This window comes from Alnus glutinosa, chromosome 11, assembly GCF_958979055.1.
Source record: "Alnus glutinosa chromosome 11, dhAlnGlut1.1, whole genome shotgun sequence".
NCBI lineage: Eukaryota > Viridiplantae > Streptophyta > Magnoliopsida > Fagales > Betulaceae > Alnus > Alnus glutinosa.
Genome location: NC_084896.1, coordinates 19579376 through 19597920, shown reverse-complemented (window position 1 = coordinate 19597920; position 18545 = coordinate 19579376). Strand labels below are relative to the sequence as shown.

Here is an 18545-nt window from a genome sequence, read left to right as displayed (position 1 = left end):
TGACAATTGAGTGGTAGTTTGAGGAGAATATATATACTTTTTCCAAATAATTTTTATCAAAGGAAAATATTAGATTTACAACACCAATACAACAACTGCACAACAACCCCTCACATGAAGGTGGGTCCCACACACTAGGGCACACCTTCATATGAGGGGTTGTTGTGCAGTTATTGTGATGGTGTAGTTTAAGAATCAAATCCATTTCCTATTACATTTTAAAGACACTTTCTTAATATGAATCTCATTTTATCCAAATTTTTTTAATTTTGTCTTAGATTTTTTAAACCATCCAAACATAGTTTTAAAAAACAAATTCTCTCGGTATTCATAATTTTAAATATTTTTCAAGAAATTCGCTCCCAAATGAATTGCAATTTGTTTTTGGGAAAGAAACTAGTATTTTATTGATTAAAAATTGAAGAGTAAATTTTAGTTTCTTCTCAAACTACAAGATCATTTGTAATGTTCCCTAAGTTTCAAAATCATTTGAAAATGGATCCTTCACAAGCCCTTGTTAACTAAAGTAAACTACAAGATATAAAAGATAAATAAATGTTCTTATCCTTCTTCCAATCTTGAATTCGAATGTACTGCTTTGTCTAACCATGTTTGGCGATTTAGGGGTGTCCGAATAACTCCTAATAGCCAATGTGTGGTTCGCCCACCCTCATTTAGCTTTCCAACTTTTTTTTTATTTCCTTTTTTTTTCTTCTACTTTGTTAGTTTAAATTTTTATATTTTAACACTAAAACAGTTTATAATAGCTTACTTATAAAAACTCCTAACAAATAAAAATAGGTCTTTAATGGAGACTTACGGAATATTTATAAACTTCAAGGATTTTAGGATGATACGGTGATAAAATTGGAAACTGTGATCTGTTTGGCAATAGAATTTTGGAAACAAAATATGATTCTGATTCTACTTTTTTTTTAAAATGACTCATATTTTATTCAACTTTTTAAAAAATAAATCATATTTTATTCAATTTTTTAAAAAATAAATCACATTTTATTCAACTTTTTCTAAAAAGTCAAACCTCGAAATTCGTAAACAGAATAAAAATTTAATTTTGATTTCAAAAATTCAACACTCAAACGAACGACATAAGATAACTATAAGTGATTGTGGTTTAATCGTCTTAGGAAATTCCTAAGTGATTGGGAGTTTGACTCGCTAAATAGAAATCTTAAATCTTATTAATATTAATCGCTTCGGGTTCAACCAATGTCCCAATAAAATTGGATCAAGCTTATAATTTAGTTGGATTTGAAGTAGTGCATGTCCTAACCGTCATAATTACAGTTATGAGGTCACAGCCTTTTTAGAATATTAAAAAAATAAAATAAAAATAAAAATAAAAAATTGACCTGACGTGCAAATTGTGCAATTGCGCCTTAAATTAACTTAGAGCCAATAGCACCAGTGCACCACCCCACCGGGAGATCGTTGGTCAGTGCTGACAGTGCTAAAAGATCATCATCATCATCATCGGAACCAGCGAAACCAAAAAATGTTGAAGCTTTCGATTCAACGAGGTTAATTTAATTAAATGAACCGAATTTGATTACCATTTCTTTTGCTTTTTTTTTTTTTTTTTTTTTAGAAGTTGGTTTTCATTGCTTATGTGGGTTTTGCGTTGCAGTGAGGAGTTTGAACTTGAAGGCCTTGAGGCCTCAGATCTTCGCTTTGAGGAACTCTGGTTTATCTACGGCCACCGAGCACTCTGCCAAGCAGTCTCACCCTCCGGTAGTATTAAGGCCCTGTTTGTTTCCCAGGAAAATCGTTTCCCAGGAAAAAAAAAACTTAAAGAGACATACATACATAATTTGATGCGTTTGTCTTTATGGGTTTTCGTCTTTGTGTATGCATACAGTTCATACACTGTTTAGGTGCTGAGAATATGTAAGGAAAAAAAAAAAATTAAATGAACTGGAAATTATTAACCTGAGAAGTGAGCTTCCTTCGAATGCGCCATGTATGACGATTTTGGTGTTGCAAGATTGTGTTTTTTTTTTGGCTTGTATACTCGTCTATTGGTGCAAACAAGAACAAGTGAAAAGATAAGTTTAGCAATCAAATAGAGGCTTAATGAAAGTGTATTTTGTTTAGGAACTGTATGTTTGTGGAAATGGAACTGAAAGGAGCTTATGCGAATTGTTGCACAAATTTTGATTAAAGATTTAACACAGATGCTGCTGTTTGGACCAATGGATTTAGAACTTTTATTTTTATCATAGTGAAGCCGAGGTGTTAAAACACACCCTATCAGGGTTGATGCTTCTTAAATTTGATATATGCCATTTTCTCCTTTCATTTAACTGGTTTTATTTTATCAGAGGGTTCCAAATCTTATTGGAGGTGCTTTTGTTGATTCGCAATCACCGGCTTTAATCGATGTTATAAACCCTGTGAGCATAGATGCCCCTCCCTGCTTTTATGATTATTCATTAATTTACAAATGCAACTTTTTACTTTTTTCGGGTCTAATTCATTTATAATTTGGAATAGGCAACACAAGAAGTTGTTTCACAACTTCCGCTGACTACAAATGATGAGTTCAAAGCTGCAGTCTCTGCAGCAAAGCAGGCTTTTCCATCATGGCGTAGCACCCCTGTTACTACCCGTCAACGTGTCATGTTGAAGTTTCAAGAGCTTATTCGGAGAGACATTGTAAGTCTGCGAATTATCGATATGTTGCTTAATAGTTTTAGTTCTACTTTTCGGTTTTCGAAAAAGAGTAAAATGAGTAATACAAATCATTTGTCTGTGTCAGGATAAGCTCGCGTTAAACATTACAACTGAACAGGGAAAGACATTAAAGGATGCTCAAGGAGATGTGTTCCGTGGGCTAGGTTAGTGTTGTTTTCTTTGTTCTTAAAGAATAATTTTTTTCAGTCTTTTAGTGGCTGTGGTCATTTAAGGATGATGGACCTCTCTACTGTTTTTGTTTTCCTCCTGTAGAGGTGGTTGAACATGCTTGTGGAATGGCATCTCTGCAAATGGGGGAATATGTTTCCAATGTATCAAATGGAATTGATACATACAGCATTAGAGAGCCGCTTGGTGTCTGTGCTGGGATTTGTCCCTTCAACTTTCCAGCAATGATTCCTTTATGGGTAAGTCTGATATATCTTTTAGTCCCTGTTATTTGCTCGCCAGACCAGTTGATTCTGTTTCCCATTCTTGGTCATAGTTTTGCCCTCGGGTGTAGATTGCATTGCTTATTTGAATGCATAGCCATGTCACTACAGCTACCATCATAAGGTTGAGAAATTCAATCATCAAAGTCATGGTTAAGATGGAGAAAACCGTTTGTTTGAGTGACATCTGATACATTATCATGATTGAGTTGTTTTCACACAAGCATAAAATCATTAGTGAGATTTTTTCTTTTATTTTGACAAGCCTTCAGTAGATGATTTTTATGGTACTTCAGTATTAGCTTTTCATTCTCCCCGAGAAGAACAAAAATACTAATTTTTTTCCATGAGAATTTTGCAGATGTTCCCAGTTGCAGTTACATGTGGGAATACCTTTGTATTAAAGCCATCTGAAAAAGATCCAGGTGATTCTGATTTTCTTCTTAGTTTTGTAGTATACCAAATCCTTGAGCATTATTTCCTTCATGACCCCATGACTTGTATAATCCTTCAAAAAGGATTTGAAATTTTTCTTTGCATTTGGATATGCTCAAACATTATTCTGATGTGGTGCTTATGGCATATGACTTTGCCGGCATATTTATGTGAAGCACCTAGGATTGAGGATTGTGGGATATCCCAGAGGTCTGACCAATTTTTCGTTGTCGAAATGGTGTTTTAGATGATTGATTTTGGTGTCGTCAAGCCATATATCTGTTTCGCTTTGTAGATCTAGAATTGTTATTCCTATATAATCTTCTTTTGTGGCTAAAAAGCAGAGTGTGTACTATTAGCAAGAAAACAATTGACAACTTATGATTTATCTTCCTTTGGTGAAAAGTATCTATAATTTCTCAGACCTTTTTTTTCATAAGTAACCAAAACTTCTGGAATACTAATCTCCTTGCTGAATTTCTTAAAGCAGGCTATAGTTATTACAGAAATGAATATGATCAGAAGGATCTGTAGCTGCTAGAAAAGCACCAGTCTCATAAAATAATTGATCATCTCCATCCTTTGTCCTTAGGTCTCAATTTATGCATTATATTTCTATGTTGCAGAATCATTAGTGGAAATCATCAAATGATTCTATAGGAGGTTCTACTTTGCTTAGTGTGCAAGTTAATTGAGGTTTCCTTTTTTTTTTTTTTTTCTTTGATAAGTAAAAAAACGTTTTATTAAAAAAAAAAAAAAAAAAAAAGAGCGTAAGGTGCCCCTAAGTATATAGGGAGTATACACAAGAACAACAAAAGCTAACCCGAAAACCCAACGAAACCCACCACAATAGCTAAACCCTAAAACCCGAGAGGAGCACCCACAAAACAACCCACAAAAGAACCCAACTAAAACACAAGGAAAAGCACTCTAAGACCCAAGAACAACCCTCAAGACCCACCAAGGCACACAACCCTTACAGCATGTATGCCTTGCCTTTCCGACGCCTAAAAAAAGTGTTAGCATCGCCATAATTGATGGAGCTTTTCAAATTGAGGAGCTCCCTCTTGCCTTTAGTTTTTTGGCGTGTTATCATCTTGTCCTGATAGAATTCTTCTTCCATAGCATCCCGGATGGCCAAAAACTCCTCACCATGCACACCATCTACCGCCCAATCCAAAGGCATCCCATCCCACAAATCATCATCTTCATCCCAAACCCCTATCTCCCCATTACGATCAAACCCAACAGGCCATTACTGAGATTGGGAAAAGCCATTGCCCTCAACAGATGAAGGAACGATGCAACAACATGGAGAAGGGGGAGGGCCTACCACCCCAACATCCTTGACCTCCCGAGGCGAAACGGGAGGGGCTAACACAGGCGGTCGAGGGTTAAGAAACCCCTTCCTAAGGAATCCCTTCTTCATATAAATATTCTATTTTTTTTTACATGTGGAAAGGCAATTGGTTTTTCATGCTTCTACTTGAAAGTGATTCAATATTTTTGTGAATTCTTTTTTCAGGGGCTTCTATAATACTTGCAGAGTTGGCAATGGAGGCTGGTTTGCCTAATGGTGTCTTAAATATCGTTCACGGCACCAATGTATGCAGCATACCTTTGTTTTCTTTTCTAATCTGGTTAAATGATTGTCTCGAAGACATAAACTTGTGATTTTTTTGGTGCTTTGACATCACTACTTGTGGTATCTCTTCTATTGTGTGGCAGGATGTTGTTAATTCTATATGTGATGATGACAATATCAGAGCTGTATCATTTGTTGGTTCTAATACTGTAAGTTATCTCATAGCATTCATTTCATGAACCTAGTTCCTCTGTGTGTGTCATATCTGCACCCTTTATAATCCTCTTACATATTTATAACTCTTTTCAACATTTTTGGGTTTACGAGGTAGTTTATATAAGTAGATACAAATACTTATATGTATTTGGTTTCTTGTGAAGTGATGGAAGCTGCATTTTGTGAGTATATACTAAAAATTATCAACCCTTTATTTGAAGACCTACAACTATGGTAGTGCCCCCATAACTGAACTTAATTTGTTAAGGCCTTTGTGTTTTATAGTGATGTAGGAAAAGTTACCCCCAAATTAAAGTGAAAAAAGGGTTTTCCTTTCTTTTGCTTTGTTTATTTTTCAGGTTTTCCTAGTAATTTTAGGATTTTTTTTTTTTTCCTGCTAACTAAAGTACTTGTATATTTTTTGGATTTTCCTATAAATTCTAGGATTTGTTTATTTTCTGTTTGTTAAGAACTTCTAGTAAGGATTAGGATTTGTAGCATAAGGAAACGCTTATATGGAACTCATTTCAACTGATATACCCAAGAATAACCCCCCCTAACAAGTGGCACATACTAAGCCTAGCATCGTCTATCACGGGTTAAGCTAGGCCCGATCCAACCCAATGGCACGAACACACCAGGAATTGAGAAAGCACATCTATATGAGATCCTAGCTGAGCCACTCATCACTAACGTCCTGAGAGTATCGGGCACGAGGGAATGCTCGCCAAATGGCGTGGGGTACAGAGAATCAATTCAGTTATTCCTAGACCCCTTTTTCTCCCTCCAACCACAACGCGGGAAAACACTAAGGGGAAGGAAGGTCATTTGCAAGGTATGCAGGATTCTCTTTCCAAGCAGCTGTATGAATTCCTCTTTTCTTCCTCTCTAAGCAAATACTGGCTTATGCATCAGAGGGACCCCTGCCAACCCACCAGCGAGGTCCTTGATTGCTTGAAATTTCCCTTTTCTTGTAGGCTTCATCGATTTGGAGTTTGGTGTCCAATTAACTAATTCTTCAGTTGGCGCCGTCTATGGGAACTGATTGTGTCGATTACTTGGAAAAAAGATTGTATGCCGAACAGCCGGTCGATGGCTACTTGAAGAGATGAAGCTGGATCACTGTTCTACCTAATCCTCCAGTTCAACCTAACCCCCAGACCAAACAAGGCTTCAGGGCCAGAGGATCTCCATAATTGAACTGTAACTGTAGCAGGTAGCACAGAACATGAACCAAATTATGCAGCAGAACCATGCTATGATAATGCAATTCAACATTTGCAATTTGGAGCTTGTAGCCATAGTGAATGGAAGATTAATCCACATGATGAAACAGCGGAGCACAAAGTCGATGGAGATATTGAGGCTCCCAAGCAAGAGAGGGGAGTTGAGCCAACTCCCCTTAAACGAAGAAGAAACGAATTGAGCAACCTGAGTCAGACAGCTATGTTGATGCTCACCTCAACAAGCTACAAGCCAAACTCGATAGCGTGATAAAGATCGCCAATGGTAAGCGTTCCTCGATGGTTGACGATTTGGTGTAGGGGATGAGCCTTCCCCTCATCGATCGAGTAATGCAATGTCCCCTACCGACAAAGTTTAACTGGGTTATAATCGTGTTAGCGGGTCAACCCGCAGGTTGACCTACCAAACACGATTATAATCGGATTGACCCGATTATGACCGAAACCCGATAATAACAAACTCAAACCCAGTTTTTTCGTGTCGTGTTCGTACCGGGTTCGCGGATCATGTCAAAAATTGTCATGCCTAGGCCTAAGTACGTTCCCAAGAGGGCGACGACTCTCCTCCCTCGACTCACGCCACTCAACACGCTAGTTGGGGAAATCCTTATGCAAATCATGAATGATCTGGACCTACGGTGGCCTGAGAGAATGAAATTGCCACCCAATAGGCAACCCCATGACAAATATTGTCGTTTCCATCGGGATCAAGAGCACAACATAGATGATTGCTTCGACTGTGAAGGGCCTGAAGGGCTGACCGGCTGAACCGCTGAAGGTTGAAGCTAGGTGAGACCATGACTGTGAGGCGTCATGGCTGTGTGTGACTCTATGAGGCGTCGTCGCTGTCATGGGCTCGTGGGCATGGCTGCGTGAACGGTGGGTGAACCGTGAACGACTGATTCGGATTTCGAACTGAAAGAGTGAAAGAAACTAAGAAAGACAAAGTGAAAATGAAAGTGCGGCTAGGCCGCTAGGGTTCTCTTCTTTCCTGAAGTTTCCTGTTCTTTTTTTTTTTGTTAACCAGGTTATAATCGTGTTAGCGGGCCAACCCGCAAGTTGACCTGCCAAACACGATTATAATCGGGTCAACCCGATTATGACTCGAACCCGATAATAACAAACCCAAACCCGGTTTTTTTCGTGTTGTGTTCATACCGAGTTCGCAAGTAATGTCAAAAATTGTCATGCCTAGGCCTAAGTACCTTCCCAAGAGGGCGACGACTCTCCTCCCTCGACTCACGCCACTCAACGCGCTAGTTGGGGAAATCCCTATGCAAATCATGAATGATCTTGACCTACGGTGGCCTGAGAGAATGAAATTGCCACCCAATAGGCAACCCCATGACAAATATTGTCGTTTCCATCGGGATCAAGAGCACAATATAGATGATTGCTTCGACTTGAAGATGCAAATCGAGTCATTGATATAGCAAGGGAGGCTATTGAGATTTGTGAACGATAACCAACGTTCACCATCTCGGCCCCTTGGAGACCAAGGGGAGCCAAGGAGAGAGCCGAAGAGAGAGATGCCTTCGCCCGCTAGGGCAACAACCCCAACAACAGCCCTGACAAGATCCCATGGGTGAAATCAAAATGATAGCAGGAGGCTTCTCAGGGGGAGGAACTTCAAACTCCTCCTAGAAGGCCTATGCAAGACGAATCCATGCCAAGGAAGTGTGTGCTATGTAATGCCCTAACAAGAATGCAAGGGTAAATGAGGAGTCTATCACCTTTACCGAGGAAGATTCGCGGGGAGTGCATTATCCCCATGATGATGCCTTCATAATCTCCATGGTTATACCAAATTGCACCAACAGGAGGATGCTTGTCAACAATGGGAGCTCGATCAACTTACTCTATTTGTTGGCATTCAAATAGATGAACATTGGGAAAGACAAGTTATATCCGGCCAATACTCTAGTGGTCGGGTTTGTAGGAGAAAAAGTATACCCGTTTGGCTCCATTTCTCTTCCGGTTACGGTGGGTATCCCCAAGTAAGTCACTACTATGATCAACTTCCTTTTAGTGGACTGCCCGTCGGCCTATAACACAATCATTGGTCGGGCCACATTGAACACCCTTGTTGAAAGATCTAGCCCCAAGAGAACGTTTCTCAGTGGCAGCGGTCAAGATTCAGGATGAACGGGTGTTGAAGCAAGCCGAAGCAGTCGAGGACTTAATTGAAATACATATAGAGGAAGGATGCCCAACGAAGATAGTTCGCGTGGGAATCTTACTGACCGATGAACTTAGAGGACAGTTGTAAGAGTTCCTTAAGCAAAATCGAGATGTCTTCGCTTGGACTTACGAAGATATACTGGGAATTGATCCCAACATCATGGTGCATCGCTTGAGCGTGCATCCATCTATGCGATCAGTCTACCAAAAAGGATGAACCTTTGTGCTAGAACGGAACCAAGCAATAGATGAAGAAGTTGACATGCTCTTACAAGCGGGATTCGTATGAGAAGTTCAATATCTCGAGTGGTTGGCAAACATGGTAATGGTCAAAAAAGCTAATGGGAAATGGAAGATGTGTGTGGACTTTACAAATCTTAACAAGGCATTTCCAAATGAAAGTTTTCCCCTCTCAAGAATTGACTTGCTTGTTGACTCCACCACTGGCCACAAATTGTTGAGTTTTAGGGATGCGTTCTCAGGATACAACCAAATTCGGATGTATGAGCCTGATCAAGAAAAGACCTCCTTCATCTCTAACCAGAGCTTTATTGTTACAGGGTCATGCCTTTTGGGCTCAGGAACGCCGGAGCTACCTACTAGAGATTGGTAAATATGATGTTCAAGCAGCAAATATGTAGGATTGTGGAAGTATATGTGGATGATATGCTCATTAAAAGCTTAAGGGTTGAGCAGCACTTGGCGGATTTAGAAGAAACCTTTTCAGTGTTGAGAAAGTATTGGATGAAGTTAAATTTGGTGAAGTGTGCCTTTAGCATTTCCTCAAGAAAGTTCTTGGGGTTTATAGTGTTGTAAAGGGGGATTGAGGCAAATCCCGTGAAGATAAAGGCGGTCTTGGAGATGACACCGCCGAGAAATCTCAAAGAATTGCAGAGACTAACAGGCATGGTGATGACCTTCAACAAATCATATGTCGGTCAACTGACAAGTGTGTATCCTTCTTCAAGGTGCTTCGAGGCCTTAGACTAGACCAAGGAGTATGATAAGGCATTCCAAGACTTGAAGGTTTACTTGACGAATTCATCCCTCCTAAGCCGTACCGTCGAGGGGAAACCATTGTACTTGTATCTGGTGGTCTCATCTACAACAGTTAGGTTAGTGTTGTTAAAGGAAGACGACGGACTTGTCTACCCAAAGATTGAAAAGTTAGCCTTTGCCCTTGTTACTTTGGCTAAAGGCTTCGCCTATGCGTCTAAGCCCACACTGTGAAAGTCTTGACTGACCAACCACTAAGGAAGACTCTGCACAAGCTTGATACGTTGGGACGGCTCGTCCAATGGTCATTTGAATTGGGAGAGTTCGACATCGAATATCATTCGAGAACTGTCATCAAGGGTCAAGCTTTGGACAACTTTGTAGCTGAGTTTACGACTGAGAAGACGGAGAAATGGCCAACGAGCATGACCAAGTAGAAGTTCCCACATGGACCGTAGATGTTGACGGCTCCAACAAGTTGCAGAGCAGAGTGGGTATAGTGTTGTCTGTGTCAGAACTACCAAGCAATAGATAAATACAAAGGGATGTGGGCTGAGGACCTTTTGGGCGTGTTGTGGGCCTACAAAACTACCACCTAGACCCCAATGGAGGAAACTCCTTTTGGATTGGATTTTGGAAGCGAGGCAGTCATCCCAACGGAGATTGTGCTTCCAAGCTTTTGAGCAGCACATTTCGACCCTGAGCGGAATCATGAAGGATTGAAGATCGATCTAGATTTGCTTGAAGAGAGGAGAGACCAAGCAAGCATCAGAATGGTGGCGCACCAAGAAAGAGTTGCAAGGTACTACAATGCTAAGGTACAACCCTAGAAGTTCGAGATAGGAGACTTGGTCCTACGAGAGGTGACCCTGGCAACCAAGAACTCAATGGAGGGGAAGTGAGAACGATCTTTATCATGAGAATAATCTTAAGGCAAATAAAAGTTTGGAAGCTGATAAGTTGCCTTTAGAATTTGAAGTACAATCCTTTGTACTAGTACATAATGAGAACTCTATATGAGAAAGAAGAGAAGAGGCATAAGATAAAGGTTGGCTACTCTAATGATGAGAATCTCATAGTGGTATGCTCTTTGGGCTCGCTTCGTAAACTTGCTCTTAGGTTCAAGTTGTAGTTGACTTCTGGCTTAGGGAAAGCGAAGCTCTAAAGCTTTAAGGGTCGTAGTAAACTCCTTGTTCTCATTGAATGAATGTCAAGTATTAAAGGAAATTGCTCAGGAGACTCGTTCTTTTTTTAAAAAAAACGATTATTACTTCAATATTTCATCCCCCAGCAAAATTGTGGACGACCAGGTGTTTAGGAAAATTTTATTGAAGGATATTTGATTTGACAAAGTTCAAAAGGTACTAGATTGAGAAAAAGACAATTTTTAAAACAATATTTTACGGTAAAAGCTAATGGTATAAGTTAAAGACAAATTACAAGCGCAAGGTTATTGTATAGTGGTTTTTTTTTATTAGCATACTAAGGTTAGAGATGTATCTCTTGACTTTTACAAGACAACAAAGAAAAAAGGGGTGGAAGTCATTATTGGGATTACAATATAGATTAGGGAAAATTGGAGCCTACTCGACGACGAGTTTCTTTCAAGTAGAGGGGACTAATGTAGGACAAGTCAATCCCCCAAATTAAGTGATGGCAAGGGTTTTCTTTTCTTTTCTTTTACTTTGTTTCATTTTTTCAGGTTTTCGTAGTAGTTTTAGGATTTCTTCTTTTATGTTTTTCTAGTAACTAAAGGTCTTCTATATTTCTTGGATTTTCCTAGAAACTCTAGGATTTGTTTTATTTCCTTTTGTGCAACAAATTCTAGCAGATGTAGGATTAGGATTTATATCCTATACAAAGACTTGTATTAAAACTTATTTCAATCATTTCAATAATTAAGTTTATATTGAGTTGCTTAGTAAAGGAAGAATTTTCTTTTATTTTTTCTTCCTCGATGTTGTCAAGTATCCAAGAGAGAAGAATGTTCTTCCTGTTTTTTCTATCACCTTCCGCTACATCATGTAGGAAGCATGACTTTGAAACTGAATTTAGTTTTCATTTTAGACCCATAAATGTTTTTGTTTTAAAATGGAAAGATTATTTATCATCTGTAGGAAAAATGTAGCTTTTGCCCAAATGAGTTGTTTATTCTAGGTTAAAAAAAAAAAAATTGCTCTAGCTGTAAGAACAGGGTTGGGAGTGAAGTTGTACGTTCAAGAACCACCAGGTGCGTGGGTTCCATTAAAAAAAATAATTACAACAATATAAAACTCTCGCATGTTGTTTTGCAGCCTTGATTTGTTCCACCTATAGATAAGCTGGTTTATCCCAAAATTTGGTGATTTAGACACTGTTACTACTTCCTTCTGTGCATCATGATTGTATGTATACACAGTTGTTTAAATTCATTCTGAGATCTGTGTGGTTGTTTTAATTATTATGATGAATATATCATTTTGTTTTGCAAATTTTGTGTATATGCTTCCAGTGTATAATTGGGTTTGTGCAGCTTAGATGGTCAGATCTTCATATCATATTCCCATTGGAACTTATTAACCATCTATAATGTGTGACTAAATGTATCATAGACTTTCAGTCATATTCTTACATGATGTTCCTTTTTTTATATCAAAAAAGGCTGGAATGCACATATATTCAAGGGCGTCAGCTAATGGGAAGCGTGTTCAGGTAACTTCATTTCTACTTCGGTAAAAAAGTATGCAATTTCTCTTGTGAACTATGTGGTTACTTTTATACCCCTGCAACAATTAAAGTTGAAATGAATTGGCTATTTGTTTCAATCTTATCTTCAGTCCAATATGGGAGCTAAAAATCATGCAATTGTCATGCCTGATGCAAATGTGGATGCTACTTTAAATGCTATAGTTGCCGCTGGTTTTGGTGCTGCTGGACAAAGGTGCATGGCACTCAGCACAGTTGTTTTTGTTGGAGGCTTAAAGTCATGGTAATATGCTTTGTTTCCCTGATGACTTTATTCCTTCACCTTTCTTTCATATTTGTGTAGCTTTTGTACTCCTACCTTTGATGCTCGAGGTTCAATGTCATGTTTATTATACTGAAGGTAATGGTTATAGAGGTTGTCTAGTCAAGTTGTTTTGACATCTAGTAAGTGCATGTTGTACATAGAAGCAATGGAAAAGCTTCATTCATTGTCATCTTCCTTAGTTGAATGGCTCTACTTATATAAATTTATTATCTTTAGCTGGAATCATCTTCCCTGAAAACATATTCTTAATATCTACTAGACTCGGAGAGCCTTCACAGAAAGATCCACATAGAGGATAATAAGTATTGTATTTGATTTTCTGGTGTATGTGATATTGATGTTCTCTATGTAAGATAGAAAATGTGTTAGATGTCGATGTCTGTATAGCTTTCAAATTCGTCTTACATCCAAAGGAGACAAGGAACTGAGTGAGTTGTGAAAGCTTCCAGTTCGGTTTTCTGGTTATTTTCCCCATCTTCTCTTGTAGATGAGGATAACTGAATTCGCTAGTATTTTATGCATAGTACCTATCTCATTTTATAGTATCTACCTAGTAGAGGGATGAATGAGGAATTAACCTAGAGCACTCCCATCAGGTTCCTCAAAGTGGTTCCCTTCCCTATGTTTAGGGAAAATATCACAAAAAACACCAAAATCTAACCTCCAGCAGCTACCCTAATTTTGGGTTTTTTGGTTGGGAAGCACTGTTGCTTCCCAACCTATTATTTTAATAATAATAATAAAAAAAAAAAAAAAACGGCTCTCTCCTCTCTTTCGTCTCTCCTTCCCCCTTCCCACATTGGTCTGCCGGAAACCATTTTCCAACCCCACAGCCTCACTTTCTCACCAAACAAACAAATAACCACCTTTTAATCACACACAAAATCCCCAAATTCCAACTGCCAGAACAATCAGAAGAAAAAAAAAAACAAAAAAGAAAACCCAGAGGGTTCGGAATTTCACCGAAATTTCACAGTTTGAAATGTCCGGAATTCCGCCGGAAATTTCTTCTTGTTTCACCTGAAGTTCGGACCTCAAGCCACCAGAATCGCGCCCTCAACTTCTACTGCGTCGACCCAGCGCGGTGTGGCCGAGGCTGATCTGCTGGAGCTCGTCGTCTTTTTCCATGAAACGGACCATCCGGTCGTAGCCGAGGCCGATCTGCTGGAGCTCGTCGTCGGTGAAGTTGTTGGCCTGGTTATGGCTCTTGGGGTTCCTACAGAGGCGGTAGTAGCAGGACTCGGTGAGCTTCTTGCTCTTGTGGCGCGCCCCATCCTTCACGGCCTGGCGGAAATCAGCGGCGTCTCCCTCGATGCGGGCTGATGAAAGGCAAGGAATTGAGGTTGCTGTGGTTGAAGATAGAGGGTTTTGGGGAGAGGATTGAGGAGGCCGTGGAGGGTGAGGGAGGCGGAGGCGAGAGAGGAGGGGTTTGGGGAAGTTTCTAGAGAAGACGAGAGAGAGGAAGAGAGAAAAAAAGAAAAAGAAAAAAGAAATAAAATAAGAAAGAGAAAAAATAATAAAATAAGATAAGGAAATAGTATTTAATTGATATATGAAAAATTTAGGGAATCTATTGTGGGGTGTTTTTTTATAGGGAAGTAAAAAGTAGCTTTGTTCCCTAAATATAGGGAAAATGGTAGGGAAACTGATAAGAGTGCTCTAAGGAACTCTCAATGAACTATGATGGTTTACCTCTACTTTAACAAACATGTCTGTCAGCATGTGACATGGTGGACATGTCAGAAAGATTTCATTCCCATAGAGATGTTGAGCCTGCTTGGCAACCATCTCTCATCTCCCACTCTTTTTTTTCACTTCTCCCAAAAAAGTCAAATCGAAAACATTCTAACATTTTTTCACTTTTAATATCACATCATTCATTTTTTATTACTATTCAAATAAAAAAAGCCCACTATAAAACAAAACTTTTTCACCTTTCTATAAAACAATTTCAAACTTTTTAATACTTTACATCACATCAATCATTTTTTACTACTATTCAAACAAAAATTTCACAACACAACCATTTACCAAACACACCCAAGTTGTCTCACACAGGTATTCCGCAATTTTTGAACTCATGTAAAGTGGATGGTTTAAGGCTATATGTTATGGTTTACTTGAGAAGTTTACTTATTAAAAAAAACAAAGAAAAAAAAAGTTTTTAGTGTAAAACAGCGAAGTAATCCATTTAAACCTTTTTCAGGGAGAATAAACTAGTGGAGCGCGCCAAAGCTCTTAAAGTAAATGCTGGAACAGAACCTGATGCAGACCTTGGTCCAGTAATTAGCAAACAGGTAAGACCACATTTCCATGTTTGTTACCTACCCCAGTTAACTAATTTTGGTGACAAGTGAGTTGAAAACGCTATCACTTTCCATTATTTGTTTTGCATCATTTATCGAAACTGCTCTTTTTCTCTATGAGTAGCAGCTTATTGGCACTTCTTGTTTTGATTTGTATGAGTCTTTGTTGACTTTTTCAGACTGTAGATTACCTTTCAATTTTACCATTTACAGGCAAAGGAACGAATACACAGATTAATTCAAAGTGGTGTTGAAAGTGGTGCCAGACTACTGCTTGACGGGAGGAATATAGTGGTACTGTTTGGTACTTTAATGTTCTACTTTCTTTATCTGTAGCTATGATCGTACTTTTTATGGTTTGTATGAATTACTTATGTGGTGTATTAAATAGTGGATGATATGCTTGTGCTGTGCAAGAAGCAGCGTCATGCCTGAAAATTTTAAACAGGAACTGTAGTGACTGAATGAGCAGGAATTAGAGTGACTTTTAGTGAGAGAAACAATATGATACCTATAATTCGATTTGGTAGGTGATTGAGGCAATGCTATGCATAGAAAACACTTGAAAACAGTAAAAATAGTTGGTATGTATACAAGCTTAACATCTTAACTGACTTTTTTAAAGCGTCATATTAATTCCACATACAGTTCAGACTGGTTTACCTTAATATCAAATTGAACTTCCTCTGAGCATCCAAGCACGCACTTTGGCATGAATGGAAGTTTTTAGGACCTCTGAGAACTTAGGCATGAATTTCACCACACATGCGTCTGAGAATTAGATTTGTGTGGCTAATTTATTACAACATGCATTTTCTTAAATTAATTTCTATAAGCTAAAACATTGTAGCTGTTTTCATAATACGAAGTAGGAAAAAAAAAAAAAAAAAGCTGCTATATGCGTTTCTTCCTCGAGAGTGATAAAATCTGTGCTTGACAGGGTCGCAGGTTCCCCATTTGCTTTATTTCAGTTTTTCAGAAACTGGTCTACTAAGAAATTTATTCATAATTTAAAAATAGGTCCCTGGATATGAGCATGGGAATTTTATTGGTCCCACCATCTTATCAGATGTTGCAGCCGACATGGAGTGCTACAAGGTATCTTTTTGTTTTCCTTTCTCCAATTCTTCGCATAATGTTGTCAAAATGAACCACGTTGTTCCTTATGGACAAAAAGAGTTGAACCTCTGACTTTGGAGCAATAATGATGCCATTTGATATTTGCATTTGCAGGAGGAAATTTTTGGTCCAGTTCTTCTTTGCAAGGAGGTGTTTTCATTACTTCATTGTTCTTTAGCTAAGCTTCCATTTCTTATTATGGAGATAATGTTAACTTACATTTTCTTTTTCTCTCTGAACATCAGGCTGATAGCTTTGACGAGGCCATAAACATTGTTAACAGAAACAAGTACTTTCTTAAATTTGCTTCCCTTGTATAAATTACACTAAATTTTTTCTTCTCTCTTAAAGAAGTATAACTTGCGATTTGGATGTGACTTATACTTCTGGACCAGATATGGCAATGGAGCTTCTATATTTACTACATCTGGTGCAGCTGCAAGGAAATTTCAGACTGAAATCGAAGCTGGTCAGGTAAGAAAATCTTTTGGGCAAGTCCTGGAGCATACTTTCAAAAAGCAAAATAATAGGACTAGTAGAGATTAGTGCAAACCATAAACTGCATGGCAAATATTTGTTAATCTATGATATCCAGATTAAGTAGAGGAACTTGACACATTAGCTTCATAAACAAATCATTTGCATGGTTTGATGCAAATACATAGCCATATTTGTCTTCTATATTCTCAAATTAGAGTTTTGGCCACTGCAAGCTCAATATCCTGCTTTGAGTGGAATATGTATGTCAAACTTTTAACTTGTTTTGGGTTTGACTCAGGTTGGCATCAATGTTCCTATCCCAGTTCCTTTGCCTTTCTTCTCATTTACTGGGTCTAAGGCATCTTTCGCAGGCGATCTCAATTTCTATGGTAAAGTCGTCTAATAGACTTGAAATTTCCTTTCATTGTAGTGCGGTTACTTGAGTTTGGTGAATTATAGATTTTCTTTTGATTTTACAGGCAAGGCTGGAGTTAATTTTTACACCCAGGTCAAAACAGTCACTCAGCAATGGAAGGATTTACCAGGTGGCGGTGGAATTAACCTGGCAATGCCAACTTCTCAGAAGGCATAATCGATAAAAGGCTTGTAATTATAATTTGTTTTTGTAGTTTCTTTCTTTCAGAACCTTCTGTAAAACTCTCCAATAAATCAATTGAAGGTCTTCTTCCTTATTTGCTTGCCCCTTTACTTCTACAATAATGGATGCGAGGGATACCCAGGCAAGGAGGCTTTTACTATTTGGAGAGAGGAAATTTGGGCCGAGTAATTGAAGTTTTAGCTCAAAATATGTACGCCTTCAAAACTAATATCAAAACGGATTGGGATCTACAGCTAGGCCAGCTAATATCAAAACGGATTGGGATCTACAACAATTATCTACCAGAATTAATAATAATTTGGACAGGTAATGTGAGAGAGCCCACATGGCTGGGATCTATATTCTCAAATAAATTTTGGGTTGTCTAATCACCTATCCAAACAGGTGTGTTCTATACAAGCTCGTTCACATTATCTATCATAATTGCTAGTAATTTGATTAAGTAATTGTCGTGATTCATTATCCATGCTCTAGGTTTTTTGGACTGAAGTCTCAATAGTGCATTGATGCAATTTTTCTATTGCCTGCTGGACAAGTATCACAATGGAATGAAGCTTCTCCAGCTCATTATTCATGTTTGGGTAAGAGAGAAATCCAAGTACTCAAAGGTCCTTGTGATTTTGCCTTTTATCATATCTCTTTTTTGGGTTTAAATGCATCAAATAACTCCTTAAGGTATGTACCATTACCAAAAAATCACTCGCCCTACTAGATAATTTAACTATGAGCAATGACATATAGGCTAATGGCCAAGTCATATGGAATAAAATTTTGACATGCGTACATGTTGAATTAGCACCAATTAAGTTCACTATATCATTTAAAAAATGATACATCAGAATAACCAAAAAAAAGGACATGAATATCTTTAGGGGACTACATTTAAGCCTTTGGTTCCTCGGTGTTTCATTAAGTGCATTTGATGTATATTGCATGGTGTGCATTATTACATTTGTGTACCTTAATAAATTGTGACATCCGTAAGGGACTACATCAAATGAGTGCCTACTCCAGAACGAGACTAACCAACCCAATTTCTAAACAAGAGCAAATAAACATTATATTAGACAAAGCCTACCACAAAATATTACAATCCGTACGCATAGAAAGCAAACAAAGCAATTGACAAAACCTAACTTTCGGGATCTTTACCTAAGAATCTATGGCATTTTAAATGGAGCTTTCGATTTAAATAAAATCCTAAACAA

The 18545-nt window shown here is 38.2% G+C and overlaps 1 protein-coding gene across 1 annotated transcript; it reads left to right on the top strand.

The window, feature by feature from the left end:
• The first annotated feature begins 1381 nt into the window (after positions 1–1381).
• LOC133881854 (methylmalonate-semialdehyde dehydrogenase [acylating], mitochondrial) lies at positions 1382–17410 on the top strand. The gene is made up of 19 exons (XM_062320899.1): positions 1382–1541; positions 1649–1752; positions 2343–2414; positions 2515–2676; positions 2780–2858; positions 2968–3122; positions 3508–3571; positions 5107–5186; positions 5310–5375; positions 12444–12494; positions 12620–12771; positions 15020–15110; positions 15333–15413; positions 16140–16217; positions 16353–16388; positions 16484–16527; positions 16634–16712; positions 17017–17107; positions 17198–17410. The coding sequence occupies exons 1-19, from the start codon at positions 1517–1519 to the stop codon at positions 17308–17310; spliced, it is 1623 nt and encodes a 540-aa protein (XP_062176883.1). The 5' UTR covers positions 1382–1516; the 3' UTR covers positions 17311–17410.
• The last annotated feature ends 1135 nt before the right edge of the window (positions 17411–18545 follow it).